The following is a 23,701-nucleotide window of genomic DNA, read 5'->3' on the forward strand; positions in this document are numbered from 1 at the left end:
ATTATCCCCCAAGGGATTGGGGGAGCAGGGGTTAGTGCTCCTGTAACAGTTTCACTCTGGGATGTTGGATGCACACTCGCCTGGCTGTGGGAATGTCTGCAGCCAAGCCACCCAAGGGAGCAGAGTAGTAGCAATCATACTGCTTGAGTGCAGAATACACTGCAGGTCCTATTCATATAGCACAAAACTTCCTTGTCCTGTTCTTGGGCTCCCCAAAGCTTTCCAGGGGACCCTGTATGTAGAACTGAACCTTGATCAGCAGTGTTGCTGCTGTTAATTCTGATTTTGCTGACTGTTAAAAGCAGTCCACAGGTTCAGACAGGGGATGGAAAGCACAGCCTGCTCGCTATAGGGCTTGGTGTGGCTTTTTTCCCCTCTTGGCTTAGTGCTGTACAAAAATTAGGCACTAGTTAAGTATTTTGGAGCAGATAATTTTCATGCCACTACATTAAATGATAAGAAAATGCTCCTGTGCAAGAGAATTGTTTCAAAAGTGCCTTCTCTTTTCTCCCTTTTCCCATCTAAAAAAACCAGTCAAAATTATGTGTGGTGCAAAAACCTGAGATTTACATCTTCTCTCTTTCTAAAAATGGCCACCTCTTACAGGAGGCACTTCTAAGTAAAATGTTGATTGTAAAGTGTTACAGAGGCATGAATAAAGCTTGGGATGTTTGGAGCTTGCAGTGTGGGTGCAGATACTGAAGCTGTATTGTGAAATAGGAGGAAGAGAAATGATGTATTGACTTGGCTGCTGTAAGGTGTCTCTGTTTTCCCAGTCCTGATCATTTTGCCGGTGATCACAGATAGCAAACTTACCTTATTGTTGATGTTTATATACTGGTGGTTCTTTATGCTGAAGTGGCTATGAAATATTTATGACTGTTGGAAAACAGCATTTAAGGCACTTGTGATTTCTGGTCAGCTTTTTTTAAAGACTATTATGATGAGATGGAAAGCATGATAAATTTAAAGTGTTTTACTTTATAAAAATGGAAAGACTTTATTTTAATCATAATTTTTACCACTTTAGATGATGAATTGATCTTTGTTGGTATTGCAGAGTGAGATGTGATTGGATTATGTAGTCAGCCTTATTTTTATATTGTTAGAGCAGTGCTGCAGGGTATCTAAACACTTTATTTTATATACAAAATAAGGAGGTAGATGTTTTATGGATAGAACAAATCTGGTTAGGGAGAAAGCTTCAATGTGGGATGCAGCAGTGCTTGCAAGCATGAACTAAAAAGGTTTAATGCTCTCATAGCAGTTGTTACATCCAGGGGAATGGGAGTCAGCAGGAAGTGGGACTTGAGTTGTAGGATGCTGTTTTTGTCTTCATGCAATACTGTTGGGAAAAGGCTGAGGGCAGGACAGGGAACAGTGCAGCCTCTAGAGAGTCCCAAAAGGAAGATGTAGTCTCAGCTGATAAGTGTAGGCTACCCAAACATGAAGAACTCTGCATGGCTTCTGTTCAGTTTGTCATTTTAGGGTGATGCAAGTGAAATAGTAATGTTTCCTGCTTTTGTATTCTTTGTGTTTTCATAGCCTTTGGTATTTTAAGGCTATGTATTTGTTTTAAGGCAAACAGATCAGATACTTGGATTTTATTCCAGGAAAGCTCAGACAGTTTGTTTCCTTAACATGCTCTAGCCTACCTTTATCCAGAAGGCAGATGGCAGATGATCTGGGTAATTGAGTATGAGGACAGTCACTCTAATGAGATCTGTGCCAGTGACTTTTTCAATGTTTTAACTGTGAAGAGGAATTTAGTGAAACATATCTGCTTGTTAATTGTTGCATAGGAAAGATTAAAAGGGTTTTGTTTACAATCCAGTACATTATATCTTTGTCTCGGTCTTCCTGGGAGAGGAGAATGAAGGTCTCTTTCAAAGAAATAGTAGCAGAAGTCTTACTATAATCAGGAGAAGCCTTAGACTTTCACTGAAGTTGTACAGGGTTTAGTGAATTCGAAAATGAGTTGCCATTATCTGTGTAGAGCTTTTGTAAAGAGGATCCATTAGGGAGTAAAAAGCTCTTCATTTTTAAGAGCATGGTGTTGTTTTTCAGAGGTTGGAAAGGACCTGAATACCTGGATGCAAGGAATCGTAGCTGTGGCTTGACAAATAGGATTGACATGAATTATAAAAAATAAGTAAAAATGGACACATCTTTCCTATTTTTGTACACAGATTCCCATTGCAAAATGAAAGGGCTTCTTCTCCTCTGCAGGGCAAAAGCCTTCCTTTTCCACTGGAGAAAACATTGTTTCTCATGGGAATGGAACTGATAGTAAACACCACGTTGTTATACCAAGGCAAAATTATGGAAGTTACTTCTCTCCTGACTGTTGTTTCTGCCATGTTAATGGTTGCCTAGAGAGCCAAAGGGGAAGTGAAACAAAGAAGGGCTTCTGAGCAGTTGTACATAGGCATCTTTTTCAATATGAAGAAAAAATCTAGTGCTTCATGGTAATATTAAGTTAGTGCTGAGAACTGTCCAGAATTCTGGGACTCCTGGCTCCAGCTTGCAAGGCAAAAAGCCAGAAGAGCTCTGGCAAATGTTCTGCCTCTTTGGGCTCCAGTGTCCCAGGTTGGTGAGTGTGCCTTTACCAGGTTTACTGAGCTTACATTGGTTTACTTTTTAAGTCTGATGTTACATACAGCAGCCTAGAAAAAGATTTAGGGGAATAATGCATTTGTTTTCCTATACCAGCTTGCAGTGATGTGGATTTTTTCCAAAGTATGAAAACAGTGTAGAAAAGCAACACTTTCTGTCAAGCACTATAAAAAAATTCCATGTGCCTCTTGTGTGCAGGTGATACAGCACCAGTTTATAGCATCAGCCTCTCTACTCAGTGCCTTCTGTTTAACTGTTGATTTTAACTGTATTTGCATTTGAAAATTGATACTAGTATGGTCTAGTGTGATATAGTTAGGAATATAACTGTATTTTGTACTTGTAGGATACAAGATAACTGAATAATACATTTTTCTAGCTACCTGTAAGTTTCTCGATAGCTAAAGGCTTGCAGCTTACAGAACCTCAGGTGGTTTAGGACTGGCTTTACAAAAAGCATTCTATATCACATCACTATAGCTGGGATTAGCTGAATTTCTTGCTTCTTTGTTTCTCAGAGTGACTTAAAGGTTGTGACTTTGGTTGATTTTTCTGGTTTTGTCTGTTTTGTGTGGGTTTTGTTGTTTTGTTTCGTTTTTTGTAAGGTAATCCCTTTATTTGCATTTCAATACACTTATTCTATTAGGCTTTGAACTCCATTATTTTCCTCTCTGCAAGACTGCTGAGTCCTTATGTCCATGTCTGTGCTGTAATTTTTAATTAGATAGGCAGACAGAGCACTGACTAAATATCTCCTAATGTATTTTAAATAATTAAACAACTAAACAACCACCATACTTGTCCATTGTTGTTCTAAAGTGTTCTTCCCATAGTGCTTGGATGTTGTGGGTCAGCTTTGACTTTTATCTTGCTTTTTGGTAGTTTAAAAAGAAATTAAATATGCCAGGTAAAGGTCTTTGTCATAATGAAAAAAGTTGAACTAGGTAACTCTTAAGTTATTATTTTATGGAGATTTTATTATTTTATGTGCAGAGACTATAGAGCTGGCCATGTGGCTGATTTGTTGTGGGTCAGATTCTGAAAGAATTGGGAATGTTTTGCTCCAGAGAAAGGAATCCCTCTATTTTTGTTTTGTGTGTTAAATGGGAAGTGCATGACCCCTTCCTTCTGTAAAAATGTCTTGTGTTCTACAGCCAAGTGACTGCAAAGCTTTATCAGTTATTATTTACGCTGCTATCTTTATGAAAAAGGTGGTAAAATATTATAATGCTATGAAAATACTCTCACTTTGCAGACAGCATATAAAAATATATTTTATAAATTTGTGTTACCTAAAGACAATGCTCAGGATATAGTCCTGAGTCTCCTGTCATGCTTGTTGATAGCTGACGAGCAGTGTTGTCCTTAGTAACCATACAACAAACTGGTGCTTTCTTACAGGAGCTTGCAGTGACTCTCTCCTCATGTCTTACTAATGAAGGTGATGTCTTTGTTCAGATCTGTTCTTGTAGATACAGTTGCTAAAACAAGAGCTCTGCTGTTCATGGTTTTTTATTTCATAGTTCTGCATCTTCATCTTTTTTCTTGCTCTGTCCTGCTTTCCAAGGCTGTTACCTGAATTCTCAGCTTTTTTGCTTTGTAAGTGGACAAGCAATGAGCAATGTCTTCTTACACTTAGCATGCTAAGTGGAATGTTTTCCACTTGGAGAGTGGAAGCATGGAATGTGCATGCTTTCTTGCTGGTGTGTTTCTGTCCATGGAGAAATTTTCTTTCCCTGTAGGAAGACTGGACTTTTAGTTAGGCACTAGTCCTTTAGATTGAGGTTTGTTGTTGCTGACTGAACTCAGTAACTGGAACATGCTGAGCTTCTGTTTACAGTTACTAAAATTCAGAAACCTGCATATTGGCTTGAGAAAATACATCTCTGTTGGGTGAGACTTTTTCAAAGACTGTTTCCTGTTGGTGGAGGTCAAAGTACTGATTACAAAGAGGCCTTGGAATCTTTCTTTGTGGGACATTTAGGGCAAATTACTTCTTGAGTAAGACAGATTTCAGACTTGACAGCTATACAAGAGCAGGATCAGACAGAAAAGAACTAAGTTACCTCTCAGTTTTTCTAGATGCTCTGAACCAGCTGTGATGTTTCTGCTGGAAAGGGAAAATTTAAATTGTGGCTGAAAGTAGATGATTGCTGCCTGCTGTATGAACATTTTTTTGTTTAATTAATATGGATTTATTTAAGTATCAAGAGAGTTTTCAAAGATGACTGCTTCTTGCTTTCTGACTGCTGGGCAATAACCCCTCAGGAATGGTGTTTGCCTTTTGGTGTTACTCCTTGTGAATGCCAGTTCCTGCATTGCAAGAGATGCTTTTAAGTTTTTTTGCTGTGATCACTCTGTGCATGGGTATGATTGCACCTGCACCTGGTTCCAGAGCTCTGGGTTAAATAAGGCACTGCTCTGGGATGATTTCAGTGACATAAATGGAAGTTTTTAGGGGGCTTGGGGTTTTTTTATTCCTATTCCCTTCCTGTTTGAGCTTTGAAGTAATCCAGGTCTTATTAAAAGCATTTGATTCTCAAATATTTTTTAGTGTAGATGTCTTTCACAGCTATTGCAGTCCATCCATTCTGGCTTTTAACTACAGAATCCTCTTAAACAAATTTTGGTTAAGGGAAGAGGAAGGAGAGCTGTTAGAATTTGCTCTAAGTGGCTAATGATCATCACCAAAAAGGGGAGGAAGGAGACAACTTACTGCAATTTACCACAGATGTATTTTTAATGCTTTCTCTTGAAACTCTTTGGCAGTTGTTATAGTAGGCTCTGTTTTGAGCTTGCATATGTTTTAAATTAAATATAGATAGATAAATCTTGGAAGGACATGTTATCTTTAGTACTTTCTGTTCTGCAGATGAAAAAATTCTAAGCCCTTTGCTGTACATAATTTTAGTGTAACTGAAGAATGCTGAAAACATTAAAAATGAAAACAAAGCCTAAGCTGAAAATTTTACTGTAAATGGAAACTGGAAAAAATAGTGAGCTGGGTGCTTGCTGTAAGAACTCCAGTACTTTGGGGAAATACAATTTCCTTTCCCAAGGAGTCTGGAGCTGTTGGAAGTTTCTAATTTCCCAAATGTCACTCTGATAGCTGTTATGGATTGTGAGGACCGATTCTTTCTGTTAATTTTGTGCTCATATGGAAGTCTTGAGCATGTTTGAGAGAGCGCAAATTGGGACCTGTAATTGGCCATTAGTCCAATTAAATAATTTTGAGTTAAGATAAACTGTGAATATGTGCAGGTGTAGGCAGTACTGTTGTCTCTGCTGTCTCTTAAATATTTGCTCTTGTTTTCATGTGAAGTAGCTGTTCTATCTGTGATTTCTCTACTTTCTGTGAACTACATTGGATGAGGGGAGGCTTTCACTGAAGTTCTCATGGTCTTTAAAAAGGAAGCTTGTTCATATATATTATAGGGATGTTCCAGGCTTTGTGTATCCTGTTTTGCTTATGATCATTGATTGTGTATTGTCCTGTTTTGATTAAATAATTCATTTTCTTAGTATGAAAAGAAAAAAGGACAGTTTTCTTTGAATAGTCTGGCAACACTGATCTCATGAGTATGTGAATGTAATGGAAGTGAAATTCAGGTGGGTGAGATATTCTCTCCACCCCTACAGGAAAGACATCATTTCCATACATGGAATTTTTAATCATGCCTTATGGAACGGGCATGTACATTGGTCTCTGGAGCGAGTGATTCTGTGATTTACACACCCTCAGAGAACAAGGAAAGCTCCTATGTGAGTACACAGTCTCAGCAGAGGAATGTGTCTGTAGGAGGGAAAGCAGTGAGCTTGTGTGCTGGTTCATTTACAGAGATTTAAATTAAAACCAATGAGCTTATATCCCTCTGCTGCTTCCACTGTAGAGCATCAACCTACAAAGTTTTGTCTTCTTGCCAGAGTAAATGTCAGAGTAGTGTTTGTACAGAAATGCTTTTCTTATAAAGATGTGCTTTGAAGAGACTGAAGGTGATGAGAACTGAAGTCAGATACTTAAACTGATTTAGCTTTTATTTATTTCCCTCTTCCTTAGGCTACAGTTCTGCACGAGTCATTTGTCATGGAATGAAGTTGTGTGCCACCATGGGGTTGGGGTTAAAGTAGAGGAGACTTTGAAGGAGAGGAATTAATAGAAATTTATAAGATATTGCTTGCTTAAATAACAGGAAACAATAGTATTTATACCTTCTTACAGCAGTTATCTAGAATAATACATACAGTAATGCTGTATGGACATGGCTGCCATTCCACTATACATAGCTGACTTGTTCTTCTGTTTTATCAACCTCATTCTCGGTGAGCAGCAACGTATCCAGCAGAATGGCTGATGATGCTTGGATGGGTGAGCTCCTCAGCCTCATTGGGCTCTGGTATATAATGGGGTTAATCCCATTTCTCATCCCATTCATGACAAAGAGCTTGGAATTTTCTGCCACAGAGCTTCTGAAAGAGATCCTGCTGGAGCGCTGCCGAAGGGCCTTGATACGCTTTGTGGTCTGATAGTTGCAAGTGATGTACCTGCTGAAAGCCTCCCTAAATGTTTTGTTGAAGAGTGTATATACAAGAGGGTTCACTCCTGAGGATACATACCCTATCCAAACAAATATCTCCAAAAGCTTTTGAAAAACCTCCTGGTTGCAGGAGTTGCACAGAACTGAGCTGATGTTTGTTATGAAGAATGGGCACCACATCAACAAGAAAAGAAAAAATACAATCCCCAGAACTTTTGACGCCCTTTGTTCATTGGTTATCGTTTGCATGGACTTCCTCCCGATGGTGGATGTCCTGCAGATAGGCATGTCACTGGACAAAGTCTGGTCCTTTCTGGAGCCATTTAGCATGGCCACCTTTTCTGGTGAGGAGGCAGGTGTTGTGTCACGCTGAAAGACTGTGGACACTGTTGACCAGGTGAAGCGCTGGGGCGGCTTGTTGATCAGATAGGCCTTTTTGCGCAGCACTTGGATTGTCAGGAAATAAGTGACGATCATGATAGCGAGGGGAATGAAGAAGGAAGCCACTGATCCGTACAGAATGAAGTCATGAAAACGATCAGGCATCAGTGCACACGTGATGTTTTTAGAGTTGCCATTTCCATCCTCAATGCCTCTGATAGGGATCGGAATTGCAATGCCTGCAGGAAAAAAAACAAGTGCTTCAGCAAAGGGTAATCGCTTGCAACCTCAGGGTTTCTAAAAGAAGGTAATTCCTGAGCTCTGGAGCACGCATGGAGTGACGGACACAATGTGAGTTATTGAGAGCATCACGTGGGTAATTGGGCAAACAGTACTTTGTAAGACTTGGCAAGCTGAGCTTTAACACAGTGCCCTTTCTAAGGAGATTGGGCCTAACCCATAGTGACTGAGGAAGCAGTATAAAGTAGCCAACTTTTCAAGTGTAAAACACATGAATTGCTTTGACTCTGGTTGTTAGAATTAGCATGGCTTTTCCTCCAGTGAAATGTGTTTCCCTAATGCCATCTGCCCTTTTTTTTTCTCTTCCCCAGGGTAACCTTTGCACTTTTTGAGGGGCAGTTTTGTAAATACCTAAGTCTTGTCTTTCCCTCTTCTGTTAACCACATCAAGTGACTGGACACAGCTGATTTTTTTCACCCTGCTTGACTCTTTCATATATACAAGTAGCTAAATAGTTGCCAGAATTATGCAGTGTGTGTTTGAGATGGATTTGTTGTTTAAAGTCTCCTGCATATTTAGGAGTGTTTAAATGAGGCTGGCTAGCTCTGTAATTCACCACTCGTTTAAAAAAAATGTTAGCAGTCTTGTCTTTTAAATGAATTTTTTATAACCACTAAATTACAGTCAGGACTTCATTTGCCAGCAGTCTGACATTACAACAAAAACAACAGGTTCCTTGCTGTCTGGTGAAGGTGATTTGTGCTGTTTTCTGATACCACTTAATGAGATACAGGGATTTACTGTATTCCTCTGCTACTCTGCCTACAAGTTGGTTGAAAGCAGCAAGAGCAAAATGGGTTACCCTTCAGCAACTCGACCCCTTTCGTAATTAGAAGCGCACCTTCAGATACAACAAGCATTTAAAATGAAGATTGAATCAAATTAACCTTTGATTTGGAGAACCTGGCTCAGCTGCAGAGTAGTCTTATGTTAGATAGAAAGAAATTGAAAAGTACAGTGCCGGTTAATGGCAATAAATCACATATTAAAAGGTCAACTTTTAAGTGTCTTATCATGCTAAGTTTTTTTTTGGGGGGGTGGGGGTGGTGATAGAATAGAGGTAGCATCTTTTCTCCTATGATCAAGGCTCTTCCAGAATTTTTTTGAAGTTGGAAATTCAGGGTTTAGGTGCGTTTGCTTCAGCCAAGAAGGTGGATGTACCCATTCTTCTATGCATAATGGTCTTAATAATGCAGAATAATTTTGTTTGGTCTTGCACACAATGCATACAGCACTATGGCTATCTGCAGCATGTATTAAGTTATTTGCATTAAATGTTTTCCCTTCCTTAGCTCATTTAACAGATTTATTTTTTTAAGCATTAAAGACAGGTGAGGTGCCACATGCACATCACAGAGATACTGATATCATAGAAGTTTGTATGTTGGTATCCTTTATATAAACTGTTCAGGGTTTGTTGTTTTGGTCGGGGTTTTTTTGGTTATATATTAGCCTTTCTATGTGCTGTCTTAGCCTTCAGTGTTAGCCTGGATGTTACCAGCCACTCATTTGTTTCTTTGCTATAAGTAATTAACTTTTTTATACTTCCTTCATGCAGCACAGAATTTACCAATATCTACTGAAGGCTTAAAATTGTGTTTGGGACAAAATATAGCACCACAGGAACATGAAATCTTGCTTTCCCAGGAGACATACTATGCATGCAGATACTGTCTTCTGTTTTTTGAACTTTTAGGAGCATGAAGAAGAGTGATGATTATCAGTCTGACTCAATCTTTGGCCTTTCTAGTGGGCCTAATAAGGAGCAGTGGTTCATGCAGATTTTTATGGTGTAGTTGTGTATGATCCAAGAGGTGGACTTCAGCCAGCCTGAGTGTTACGGTCTTCCAATCAATAGTACTTGGCCAAATTTTCCATTTTCCCCACCTGTCACCTATTTTGGACATAAAAAGCTTCTGTATTCCTTTTCTAGTCTCCAGGTCTCACATACCTATTGAAATGAGCCAAACCACGATGATTTTGATGATTGTTGTAGCCCATGAATTGTACTGACTGGCCTGGATTGGCTTTTTTATCGCAATGTAGCGGTCTAGTGAGATGGCACAGAGGTGCATGATGGAAGCTGTGGAAAAGAGGACATCAAGGAACAGCCACATAGGACACAAGGCAGTTGGTAAAGGCCAGGTATTGTCTGAAAGAGAACAAAAAATTCATTAGAATTTAAGCTTTTTGAGAACTTTCAGTGTGTGATTTTATTGTGGCGCCAGTATCTTTGAGAAATCCATAGTACTACAGGAGCTGAGCTTTGCCCTCAGATGGGTTCTGTCTTACATTTTAGTTAGCTCCTAACTGCTATGGTTGCTGCCATCACATTGATCAGGCTATTTGTGTACTGTAAACCTTACCCTGTCTTTTTGTCCTTTTGTGGCAAGGACTCTGGATTAAAAAGTTATAAGAAATGGACCATGGCTGTTTGGTTCTTGCAAGCCTGCTGTTAAATGATTATTTTCAGCTGTTTCTCCTTGATAGTACTATGATTCAAGATTATATTAAATGGAGGAGATAATGGGTCATAACCAAAGTATTAGTTTGTCATTGTAGAACCACTGTTGAATCTTAGGAGTGATATTGAAGAATCTCGTTCACACATCTTTAAAATGAGTTTGCTGCGTCATTTGGCCAGATACAGTTGAGCACTAATGTGACATAGGGCTGTTCTGTCTCAGTAAGGATTTTATAAAAATTGAAAATTTTTATGCGTGGCCTTTTTATTTTTGGTCTGTTTCCCCAGGAGCAATGGCTTGGATTTTAATTCTGGCATCCTGTTTCTTAGAGTAGTTACCTGTCCTTAATGTTAATCTTTATAGCAAACATAGGGCCTGTCAACTGCACTGTATCCAAGATGAAGGTTTTGTAGTGTTCAGATTTCCAAAAGGCTTGTATTTTTGAGAGCTGTGTCTCCCATATCAATGTCTACAATACCAAATGAACCTTAATGGAACTCTGATTATTTTTTTTCTAACTGGTGTATTTTCACTCGGAAGTAGCTTGTACTGCAATCCAGTGTAAGCAGTGCTCAGTTCGAGGTGCACTTAAGTGTTGTGTGTCTATAAGGATGTTCTGTAGTCTTGGGGAAGAATGTGTGAATGAGGAAGATTTTTCTGTTTCTAATGGTAGAAGTTGATCTACTAAATGTATTTTCCTCCCTTGTAAAATTCAGCTGTGCTCAATCAGTAGGTACATTAATGGTATTGCCAGGGAAATCCGTTCTTTGTTGAGTGACGATTAGGGGGGGAAAAGACATTTCTAATAAATCAGATTGGTTTTAATTTCCTTGGTCAGCATAAATAGACCTGCATGCTGAGAATGCCAAATGAGCTGGACTTTTGTAATGTCCAGTCTTATCAATGTGGTAACATTGCAGTCATTTGAGATTAAAACATTTTCTCGTAACATGACTGAGAGATGGAAATGATAATGGTGCAGCTTTGACTTGAATTGTAAACTGCAGAGGATGGAAAATTTTATGAAGACAAACATAGCAAGTACTTGTCTGCACTCTTACCTATGCTGGGAAACCTTCTGTGTTAAACAAAGAGAACGGATGGATGGAGCCCTGAACTGAACTTCAGCCATCCCCAAAGCAGAGGACTCCAGGTGAGGATATGATGTAGGCAGTGAGGCAGAAGGAATAGAGGCAGTCTGTTTTCAATTTATTAACCAGTAAATTTTAGTATCTACCATAATTATTTCCTAAAATAGGTTCTATGGTTGAAATTATGCTTCAAAAAAATTAGTCTGTCAGGCAGGTATGAAAAAGTTGTAATTAGTAGATTATGAAACATTTACTCATCTTTAATTTTCGTGCCTAGACTTTTAGCTGGCAGTAAGGTATGGTGCATTACTGAAATGGATCAGAAAAACCAAAATGTATTGTGGCTCATGTAACCAGCTGTAATTAAAAAAAGATATAGTAAAAGAAGTAACTGATTTGATGGGCTTGAAATGTTTTTGCTCACTCCAGAAAACTGACAGCTTCTTTTGACTTCATGATAAAGGATTAGTTCACATAAAACTTGAACAATAGAAAGTGTGTTCTACAACTTAAAGGATGGCAGGTAACACAGCTGGATTTCAAGTGAGCAGCTAATACTTCTTTTGGATAGTACTCACGTGCCATTCCCTGGATTATAACTGCTTTGCGTCCTGGAGAACCCCAGTGTAAAAAGTCTTTCCTTTTTTAGTTAATTTACTGTTGGCAGAAGAAAATACTTTGCAACAAAAGGCCCTTTTGCTTCTTTGAAATAAAGATACATTTAAACAGCGGCCTGATACAAAGCAATCTTGTACATTTTTGAGTTGTAAGAGCTTTTGTGAGTTGACAAGTGCAACTGAACAGAGAAAGCTTTATATTTTCTTTATTTTTGTCTAGCTTTGAACTGGGTGCAGAAGGCAGTAGGTTATCACATTCATGATTGTAGCATTATGTCCTGCTGTATTTGTGTGGAAGAGATGCTGGGTTTTGTCCAAACAAAATCAAAGTAAACTTCAAATGCAGTAACTGATAAGAACTGAAGATGATGGTTATTATTTAAATGAAACAAATATCATGAAACTGATACTTCAAAGTCCAGAAGAGTCACACAGTTGTCTAGGATTCATTCTGTAGTGTATTCTGCTATAACTTGGTGACCTGACAAAGGTGCCTGACTGAAAATTTGTCTGGTTTCTCCAGCTGTCAGGTGGTATAAGTTAAAAAGAAATTCTTTCTTCCTACAAACCTTGCCTCGGGTCCTCCCAGCACTGCAACAGTGCTGCTGTTGCAGATTTTGCTTATTTTGAGTCTAAACAAGACAGAGTACATGCTTTAAGATTTATCTTCAACCTTAAGAGAAGTAAAATGAGCTTTTACTGCAACTGTCTACCTTTGATTAATCTTTATTTAAGAAAAGCTTTATTTATAGGAAATACCTTGGAAATGTGTAATTCTTATAACAAAGTACAGTATAGAAGAGCTGCTCTTGCTGTAAGCCAAAATGTTTTTGGAAAGCTTAAGAGAAAGCACTGCTTGGGTACATGTCTGATTGCGAGAAATCTTTAAATAGACTTGGAAACCATTTGTTCTTCTGCTGTAAGGGCTGCAGAATGTGTTACCTGTAAAGGGCTTTGTTGCTGTTATATAATGATGCTTTTGCTGAGATGGAAATGGATATTTTCAGTCACCAGCCCATTTAACCCTGAGTTTCAGTCTTCACACTGATGTGTGTGTCTGTAGCTGCATGTGGGGTGTTCACTCTCATGGCAGTACTTGACTCTCTGGGCTGCCAAGGCCTGGTGTCTCCAGGCTGTTCTCTAGTTTTTTTTATTTAATCAAAGTTGGTTTTTTTTTAATTAGGCTTGCCTTCTGATAAATAAACCTTTGTTTTCTTACTTATCTTTAGATTTGAGATTTTGGAAGTAGTCCTTGATTAAAGTTTTCTCTCGCAGTTTGCACAGGCAAGAAGTGAAGATTTGTTGTGGTTCATCATCACTAATGGGAGAAGATTAAGACTGGTGGTTTGTGATAGGTTAAGATAATGGTTTGCAGCCTAGGATGATCAGCATTACTTTCTGATTTTAAGTGGATGATTATCCAGAGTAGAGAATATATTTTAAAAGATGGTACATGGGTTGTCTTCAGGTAGCCCATTGCCCACCAAGCTATGGACATCAGACTTCTTCCTGCTGCAGGCTTTGCAAATGGGAGGATTACTCAAGTTTGTTTGCTAATTTCACAACCCAATGAATTTCAGTAGTTCTGAGTGTTAGAAATTTGGGTAACTGTTTTGAAAGCTAGATTTCAGAGAATGCAGTTATCTCTTAGTGGGCCCTCCTTGGGTTTTTTTAAGAAATGAGAAGAATTTAGTAAGCTATAAAAGCTACAAAATGTTTATGTATTCTGACACACACTCCTAAATCAAAATTGCTGTGTATGCTTGTACCAGAGTACATTTTGGTTGCTCTGCTGAGAAAAAATCATGTGCTGCTCATGGTATTATACCTGGAAATGAGTTTACAGATTCATTTATTTACTTACATTTAAAAGGTGCAGCTCTTTATTACAGAAGCATTCCATTTCTGAAGATTTTTTGGTGAGTGTTCTGTCAGGGTGTGGAGCCAATGTCTGTAGCAGGTTTTGATTTTGAACACCCTGTGACACATTAGTTTGTACAGTCAGGATCTTAATGTGACTGCACTTCAGTTCACACCTTTTCCTCCAAATCTTCTCCGCATAATTAGATATCAATCCCAAATCGGAAGCATAATATTTGTACTCTGTATCTAGAAGCTGCACGCAGCTCTTTCATTATTATGGAAACATTCCTGTGTGGAAGTGCCAGAAGGCTGGATTTAGTTTGCTGTTTGGCTGTCAATGACTATTCTTTGTTCAAGTAGTTATCTGGCTAATGTAGCTTCAAGATTTAGACTTATGTATTTAAATGTCTGTTCTATATTCATTCCAGTAACTCTTCATGTTTTGCTCATTCTTTGAACTTCCATAAACACCTCAGCATCTTCTCCCAGTCAGTGAAGAGGCAAAGCAGTTTTTCTGGTTGGCTGCCAAAGAGAGTAGTTGTATGCAAGAAATTTCAGTTTTAACCACTGTTGTGTGGAAGGCAGGTTGTGGTCTTAATTAATTATAGCTGAATTTATTACTTTCTGGTAAATTTCCTGCACCATGAAAGATGTTTTTGTTTGATTTTTGAATTAAGATTCCTAGCATGCTTTAAACTGTTGTAACCAGGGTTTAGCTGTGGATTAATTGTGAGATTAAGGAGCAATAGACTCTTTATGAAGTTATAAAGAAAAGATTTGTTAGTCTAGTAGAATGAAAATAATAATAAAAAAAAAAATCGAAACAGGAAAACTCCATCACTGCACAAAACCTACTCCACAAAATCCAGAATTTGCCTTCCCTTTATATTAGTTGCTAGTCAATACTAGTACTTTTTATGGCTAGTAGTTTTTATTGTTGTTATTAATGAAACCTTTGGTAGGAACTAAGCAGTTACAGCATCTGTGTGTAAGTATGGAGATGCATATCTGTTTCTTGCCTCCACACACACATGTGCACATACATGACATACCAATGTATTCTATAATTGACTAGTTTTTTGAGTTAGAAATCACTGTCTCAGTTACGTATTCAGTTTTCTTTCTACAAACTGTTGCTTGAAAAAAAAGCTCTATTCTGTGATCTCAATGCTGAATTCTGACCTCCAGTTCACACTTCTGTATAGGGGCAAGTCTGTAACACACAGAAATTCACAAGGCATTTAATGAATAAACACATTTGTTAATAAAGTGATACCAGTTTTCTGCAGCAAACAGAAGCTACTGATGGCCTTTCTGAAATAAAGTTTATGATCGTGTTTGCTTGTTGCTCAGGCAACTTCTAGAGTCTAGCCTAGGAAAAGTGAAGTCCTGCAGCCCTTCATAGTACCCAGTGGTATCTGTACCTTAAAAATAATTATATAAATCTTTAAGTTTATTTAAAGATCTGTATCATTGATTTTTTCCATTTATGAGATGAAAATAAACAATTTAAAGTGTATTCTTACAAGTAAAAGAGACTTTCCCGTGGAGTTGCCTCTAATTAGTTGTCAGAAGCAGTATCTGAAATAAAGCTCGGCGTGAGAGACTGTGGAAAAATCCTGCTTGTTCTGTAAGGACTAATGAGACAGAAAATGCCACATCCAATGTTTGTTCATGTGAAAAAGACCTATTTTATTTCATATGAAGCAGACTAAATGACAAATCTGTATCTCAAACATGAGGTACATGGATTGAGGCTTCCTTGGCTTACAGATGATTTAATTCTTTGTGATGCATTATGAACCTGTGGCTTTCCCCAGGTGGGAGAAAATCAGTTTCTCTGAAACCAGTACTGGTAAAGTTTGTTGTCTCTGATGGTGCCAGGGACCAATTCTGACTGACCATATAAATATATGACTGCTCATGGAGTCAATACTCAGGTAAAATCAGGTGCACTAATCATAGAAAGTTCAAAAGATGTTCAGTGTACTGAACAGATATCTAGCCTTGATTTCAAGTTCTTTAAGAGAATACTGCTTGCAATTGGTGTAATATAATACAACAAATACCAGCATTGTGCTGAGGTTGTTAAAAATTGTATTACACTGTACAAAATGTAATTCCCTGTGCTTCAGCTCCTATTTGAATATTTTTAAGTCTTGGATGTTTTTTGAATGGTTTGTTTCAAAGGAAAGAATATCCACATGGTTGTACTTCCCATAAAGACATGAAGCTGTATTAAGGTGAGAGGGAGTGAAGATTTAGCAGCCCTGATCCAAGTGATTTTTAAAATTATAATGATGGAAAGCAAACAACTTTTCTGTTTAAATTAGACCTCCCAGAATTGTACCCCATATGCAAACCTGACGAAACAAACATGCTGCACTTACCAAATAATATTATGAGAAGGGCAATTGGCATCACAAACAGACCCACGAGCAAATCTGCCACCGCCAAGGATGTCAGAAAGTAGTTGGTAGCATATTGCAACTTCTTCTCCAGGGACACCGCCAGAATGACAAGTATGTTCCCCCCAATGGTGGGGATTATCACCAGGAGGATCAGCAATGCTGCCCAGTGCACTTTGCTTCCTTGTTCCTCACTTGGGTAGTCCTGCTTGGGTGCTCCTGTTACTGAGAGAGGCGACAAAGATCCATTGCCAGCTCCGGACCCGTTCAAGGACTGTAAAGGATGGGACATTTTTGTGTGCAGCGGAATGTATTCAGGAGCTGTGTTTTGCACAGGAGTTGCGTACGGCGTAAGAGTTCTCTGTTCCTCTCTGGTCCAGGATGGTCCTGAAGAAAGGCCAGCATGGTCAGTATAGTGAACTGGTCATCTGCTATTTTGAGATACTGTAACCATGTCCGAGCTGGTATCCAATTTTTTTATCCTGTGCCTTGCTGGGCGCAAAATAGTTTTAAAAATGAAAGTCCTGTCTTGTGTCCATCTCTGGTTGGTAGGGTTCAGTGATCTGGTCTCCTCTTTATAGCGACGTTCAGATTTCAGAAGATTATAAGAAAAAAATCAATAGCTGTCAAAAATAAGCAGTGCATTAGCTTCCTTTTATTTTTTTTTTTCTACAGCAGTAAAGAGTGATAGACAAATCTGAATGCCAAACGATTCCCTTTAGGTACAGTCTATGTAGATTTGCTCCTTCTGAGTACAAACTGATGCAGAGGCAGATGCTCGAGTTGTGTATGTGCAACTCCTCCTCTCCCGAGTGTCTAGTCTCCAGCAGTGTGTGCGTAGGCAGACAGCAGTTCCCATATTTCCCCTTATTAAGAATCCTATTTCTCCACAGAGGGTAACCCCAAAAATATCTTCAGAAATTATGTATGAGGTTTCCGTTTTAATCTCAGCACTTCCTAATTTATCAGGTGAGGGTCAGGAAGCTGCAGACAATAAAACACTGGTGACAGTCTCAAGGGGACTGTAGAGATTTATCGAACTGAGACATCTAAATTTACCCATTACTTGAAGAGGTAGAAGTGAGTAAAACGCTTGTTTTTGTAATCTGAGCAATGCTTTTAGTAGGCACAGCCTGTTCTCTCTCTCTTTCTTTCTCTGTCAACTCTGCTAAAGACTTAATGCTTGCATTTCCCACTTCAAGCAGAGACTCAAACAGCTGTCCCGGCATTAAGCTGATCAAATGCTCAGTTACTGAGAAGATTTGATGTGTTGCAGTTTTCAGGTGAAGAAAGCCTTACCTCTTTCTCGTGCATTTTGGTAGAGTTCACTTTGCATCCAGGAAGATCCTTTGTAATTTTCTTTTTGATCACTTGGTGAATGTTGAGATTTTTCACTACTTTCTGGAAAACAAGTTGTTCATTTGCTTTTGAGTTTTAAAATATTTCTGAAGCTTGTCTCTTTGCGTGCTTTTGTTTAGCACATTTCTTCTATCAACAAGATTAAGAATTTCTGTTTTGGGAAAACTGTATTTCTTCTCACCCTGGTATTTTCTCCAACTCTGAAATGAAGAATAATTCTCACCATATGTGAAAAAGGATAGAAATAAGGTTGTATTCTCTTTTGCTGTCCTTTCTCTTCCATTCTTTGTTGATTCCACTTAGGTGATCAGAGTCTGTATGCAGTTCTCTTTGTTCATAAGCAAAGCTTGCCGTTTGCTGCTACCCTTGTTCGTTGATCGACTCATTCCAGCATATTCAGCTCCAGTGTTTGAAAAGCAGGGAAGTGAGTGGGTGGGGGCTTTGGCTGGAAAAGAGACAGAGAGGGTTAATTGATTCACTGCTCCAGCACTATAAAGTGCACTCCCTGTAGCTGTATCAGGATGTGCGGGTCCTGGAAATGACCCTTCACGCTACAGCATTGTGTCTCTGTGCACCGTAGCGTGTCTGTCTGTCTGTCTGCTGCTTGCTCTCTGGGCTCTTTTGCTCACTTGCTTTCTGGACGGAAGCATAGTTAACCCTAAAAAGTTCTACAGCCCTGTAAACACTCCAGGTTTTTTCTTGCCTAACTTTATAAAAGTATTGTTTAGCACACTTAAAATAAGTGTGTGCACTGTTACTTTAAAACTTTCCTTCTGCAGCTGCTTTTTATTATCCTGAGTGTTCTCTTTTGTTACCTTCCAACTTTCAGTCAGATGTGTGTATAGCCTCAGTGTCATCTTACAGTTCTGCATTAAAATGGAAATAGAGTTCACTTCCAAGGACATTAGCGGCAAAATTGTGTAATAAGTCCTTGAGTAAAGCCCAGAAGAAACCATGAGATCATGGTCTGACCCTCTGTATGACACATTCCATGAATTGCTTCTGCTCACCAGCCTTGAGCTGGAAATCAGGTCGTCACTGAACTGGGCATCAATTTATATTTCTTTAAAAAAGAAAAAAAATCGTGTCTCTAGAATGCCAGTAATGTGGGGCCAAAGAGAGAAGGCTGCTGTCAGAAATTAACAGAAATACTCGAAGTGGATTCAGATCATACAATAGAATTTTCAGTAGTTTTCACTTGTTTCTTATTTTTCCTGTTTAAAGGAAACCTTCAATAAGATTCCATGCTGTATTCATTTACAATCGAGTGTTGATATCTTTATTCATCAGAGAAGTATATATTACAAAAATAGAGATTAATCCAGGTATGGTTATACTGTTTCCTTATCTGGCCACCTTCCTATTGTCACCCCTGATAGTACTGAGAAAGTAGAGCACATGAAAACATACAATTGAGACAGGACAATACTTTATTTGGTTAATGAGCATTTGGATTCACTTTTTCTTAAGATCCACTAAGTCTAATCAACTTCTGGTTTATATTTTATAAATCTTGAAGGATGTCCTGGCATTAATCTAGCTGTACTTGAAGTTTTTTCTGCAGATTGTTCTGATGAAAGCTAATGAATACATTTTTAACTAATTGAAAAGGAAATTATTTTTAAAATACAGATAAAACCAGTTATCTTAGGAACTTGCAGAAGATGATACAAGTTTAGTGGTATGTTGGCTTGCAAGTATTTTTACCTCTTTGGTGCATTTTTTAATTTCAGAGAGATAAAAAACGTATCTGCCCTTTGTGTTGTTTTCTGAACTTTGCCAGGTTTGAATCATTTGAGAAACACATCCTCCTCTGTATCTGTTACAGATCTGCAGCAGGTTCTTCACTATATGTTGTGGCCAGGCTTTTTCTGCAGGCCACTGTCCTGTCCCCACTTCCAGCTCTTCTCCTTTGTAAATGATGGTAAACCTTAAATATTGATAGACCCCACTCCTGGTCCACTGTAAACAGAATATTTGAGCCATACAAAGATATTATTTTTATTTCCCATCCCTTGCTGTTACTTCTGTTTTCAAATTGCCGGTGCTATTTTATAGAGCCGTGTCTCCGTCAGATCTGAGCTGTCTCTGGTGAGTGCTACTCAGTCAGTACATTTCCCTCAAGTTCACTTGCTGTGCTCTACATGACTTAGTTGCAGGAAATTCCTGGTTTGGGAATAGCTGGGATCATTTTTTTGTCCAGAGAGAGAGATGGGATGTTTAGTCTACACTGAATATATTGGTTTGTTGCATTTTTCTCTGCAGGTTTTCTGTTTTCTATATATTCCCCTTTCTGCTACACACCCCCCCTCCTCCAGAAATGACTGGAAATTGTGCAGTTAATATCTGCATTTCTCCTTTGTTAACTAATTCATGGATGAAATGAAACTTCTGTTAAACTTGGGGGGTTTTTTTAATTGCCACTACACTGCTAGAACAACTTGTGGAAATAGTTCTGTATAAAATGATGAATTAATGACCAATAGTTTAAAAAAGTTATAAATATTTAGAATAATTTGAAATATGACTGGGGACACTTAATGAGGAATTTAGAAGATGTATTTGACATTGTTCTTCCATTCTCTGACGTTTCAGTGAGTTGTATAGTCCTTAAATATTTAGACTGAAAAATAAGTGCAAATTAGTGATGCTTCAGATGCTTCCATTTTTAGTCTCAATCATGAGACCAAAGTGATGGGGTTTTTTATGTATATTCTGTATATTTACTTACTGAAGTTACCATATATATATATATATATATATATTAATGTGGGGTTTCATGTTTAAAAATTGCTGAAATATAAAGAAAAATGTCAGTAATGCATTAACCTTGAAAATGTGCAGCTTACAGGACTGGAGATAAACTGCTCAAAGGATGTGGTTTTAGCTGGTCTGTGATCTAAGACACTTGACGTGGAATGTGCTCCAAAATATGGCAGTCTGAGTTTTTAGTTTATCTTGTTGCATGCCTCTTGGGGAAAAAAAGATTACAGTGGATTGTTAAGAGCCAATGTACCTGTGATCCTCAACTTTCAGTAGCCCAATAAGGCTCTTGCAGGCAAAGCCTGCTAAGAACTATGATATCTGCAGATGTTGCAATTGTAATGACCTTCAGAAAAAAAAACAGTTTAGGTCAACACCATGGATAGAAAGGGAATCTGGCCACCTTCGGTGTCCAGCTGACCTGGGCGGTTTTTTCGTATTAGTCTGCGTTAACAATCAGTATCCTGGTTTTCATTCTGTTAATTTTTGCACTGGAGGCTTAAGAAAAATTTTCTTTCTTCTCTCTTTGGAAGTAATGAAGAATTCAAAATTATCTTTGGTTTCTCAGAAATTCTAGGCTACTTACAAGCTACGTATCAGCTTTTTATGGAGAGAATATGACATTTAGATCTATCTATCGATCTATAAGTGCCACGTATATTTAATTATATCCAATAAATGAACAGTCCCAGGAAGGAGTTCAGAGTTGAGGCTAAGGCAAGTGGGCAGGAGTCAGGCAGCTCCTCTCTGTTTTCCCTGGTTCTGGTTTCTGGGAAGATTCAAAATCCACAGTGCTGAGTGTTTGTTTCTTGTGGAGGTTTCAAGAGCAACCAGTTGGTGAGTAAAACTAATAAAATGCCAGCTATTATGTTTTGCTGAGAATCTCTTATTGCTGTCTTGATGCATCTTTGTTTTTCTTTATGATTTTGTTTGACTTCTGAAACAAACTGGATCTTGGAGGAAGTCCTTTATCTGCAGCCCATTTATCACAACAGTAAAACTTATCCTGATGTAGGGTGGAAACAAAGCTGTAGCTGACTACACTGTTGAAGTTCCATGGAAGAAACTTTCAGAGATTTTTGGCTTCTTTATTAATTTAGTTTCCTTGTAACAGACCAAAATTGAAGCTAGTTGTGATGTTGGGTTTTTTTGTGTACAGGTCTGAGTTCACTGACGTCTGTGGTTTCATGGCTTATGTAGGAGCAGCTGAGCAGTTTTCAGATGAAAATGAAGGAAATAATTGGGCCATTTTTTTGTCATCATTTTGCTGTTGTAGTAAAGTGTAATTGCAAAAGCAAACTGCTTGAGTAAAACCAGTGTTAGGAAAAAAGGAAGGAACCAGTGCATTAAAGATAATTTGGTTTTCAAAAACAGACATTGCCTAACTTTCTAAGATACACAGCCCAGTTTAGAGACATGCCTTAGGCTTTAATGTAGGAATTTTAAGATGAAATTACTGGATTGTGTTATGGGAAGGTCATGCTAGAGGACTATGGTACATTGCTTCTGTCCTCAAAATACATTAAATCTACGCCAGGTTTAGAATTTTTACTGTGACTTTAAAGAGGGGAGGAAAAATTTGTGTCTGGAGATAAAACTTCTGCCCACTGAATCTCCAAATGTTATTTTGGTATTTCATGTGATGTTGTTTTCTGTGTTTAACTTGCAGTAATGACAGATATCTGTATTAGGACTGAGTAGGAGCAGCCGGTTGCTGAGTGTGAATTGTGACAAACCACTTCTCTTTTTTAGTACTGTTTTTAAGTTTTCTCACACTCTTCATTATTTCTCTCCATCTCCCACCAGAGGTTTCTACTCTGTCACCACATTGATTCAGCCATCAGCAGTCAACAGAGCGGAGGAGGTCTCCAGCAGGGAGCCAGAGGGGTGGACTTGGTTTGGGAGCCTGTGTGGGTCTTGGTACCAGTGAAGTGGAACCTTCCTCCATCAGCAGGAGGACTGTCCCTCTGGATTGTGCTGAATGTCAAGTCAGCAGCTCGAGGGGCTGTGCTCTCAGTGAAGGGCCAGGGGAAGGAGGACATGGTCATGTTTTAAACATATTCCCCAACTGGAGTACCAGATGGAAGTAGTGCCATGGGAGCATGATTACAGCCTGTGACTGCTTATGAGGGCTTTTTAACTTCTCTTTTGATCACTTGACAGAATTGTTTTGGGTTTTATAAATTTTATGGAGTGTGGATTTGAGTTTATACTGACCTTTGGCAACACCATGTAGGACTTTGTAAAACATCTCAGCAATAAAGGAGTAAGCAAATGTTACTGCTTCAGCATTGATGCCAACAGTGCTCTTGTGCACTGAGGTCCTGTTCCTCTGATACACGCTTTAGCAAGACTCTTTCCCACTTGTTGATCTGCCTTCTGGATCTCTGTTATGTGAGAAGACACTTTTTGAAGATTAAGGGGTTGAGAGAACTGCATTACTGAGGAAAGTAGTGGGACCCGTTAAATTGCTTCAACTCCCAAAGTGAATTAATGGAAGGCCTGCTGTCAAAATGTTTCACCATTTTATGGATAGATTTGAGATAAAAGTATTTCAAATAATGGCCACAAATAACTTAAGTCTGGCCAAGAATTCCAAAATCAATTAATGTACATTCATCCTGATTTTATAATAAAAACTGTGGTATAACTTCTGAGCCTGCAGACACAAATATGTGTCCAAGTTAATGATTCTATAAAATCCAGCTTTCTGAACAGGAATTTAATGATTAATGCTTCAGAGTGCCTAATCACATCTTTGCCAGAAAGTGTTTTTCTCTTCTTTGGCTCACAATCTGCCTGTTTAACATTATCTGAAGTAAAGCAAACACAAAGGTGTTAAGGGTCTTTGTGCAAGAGCTGAAGTCTTCTGTGCAGCTGAATGCTTGGGCTCATTTATTATGAGATTTGTGTCTGCTAGTCTCCACATCAGTTCATTTTTAAAAAAACGTTGTCAGCATCTAAGCTGTTAGTTGAGCAACAGACTGATAGGTAGTTTTAAATGTGTCTTTTAGTTTGTCGTATTCACTCATAGGGCACGACAGAATTGTTCTGTTGCCCAGCTTGTCTCCCTTTCTTAACATTTGTTATCATGGCTGCATCTTGGAGGCAGCAGTTCCCAGCAGCTTTGTGTTTTCTTCTCTCTTGTGGCTTTTTCTTTTGCTGCTGTTGAAGGCCGGGGGGGTTGTAAAGTGATGTTGGTAGGTGGGATTCTTTCCCCATGTGGCTGCTTTGGGAAGACTCAGATGGAAGTGGTGTGGGGGGAGGAGGGCAGTGTGGGTGCTTGCTGCCATTACTGCTGAG

General features: G+C 38.6%; 2 protein-coding genes across 2 annotated transcripts in view; one reads left to right on the top strand and one right to left on the bottom strand.

Moving 5' to 3' along the window:
- Positions 1-23,701, top strand: part of PSMD1 (proteasome 26S subunit, non-ATPase 1) — a 63,566-nt gene that overhangs the window by 18,994 nt on the left and 20,871 nt on the right. The gene's annotated exons all lie outside the window — the stretch shown is intronic.
- On the bottom strand, positions 6,891-16,568 carry HTR2B (5-hydroxytryptamine receptor 2B; the record flags this gene model as incomplete). Its single annotated transcript, XM_082287853.1, has 3 exons — positions 6,891-7,771; positions 9,784-9,984; positions 16,259-16,568. The coding sequence occupies 3 exons, from the start codon at positions 16,566-16,568 to the stop codon at positions 6,891-6,893; spliced, it is 1,392 nt and encodes a 463-aa protein (XP_082143979.1).

The sequence above is a fragment of the Coloeus monedula genome (genome assembly GCF_965178545.1).
Source record: "Coloeus monedula genome assembly, chromosome: 10".
Classification (NCBI taxonomy): domain Eukaryota; kingdom Metazoa; phylum Chordata; class Aves; order Passeriformes; family Corvidae; genus Coloeus; species Coloeus monedula.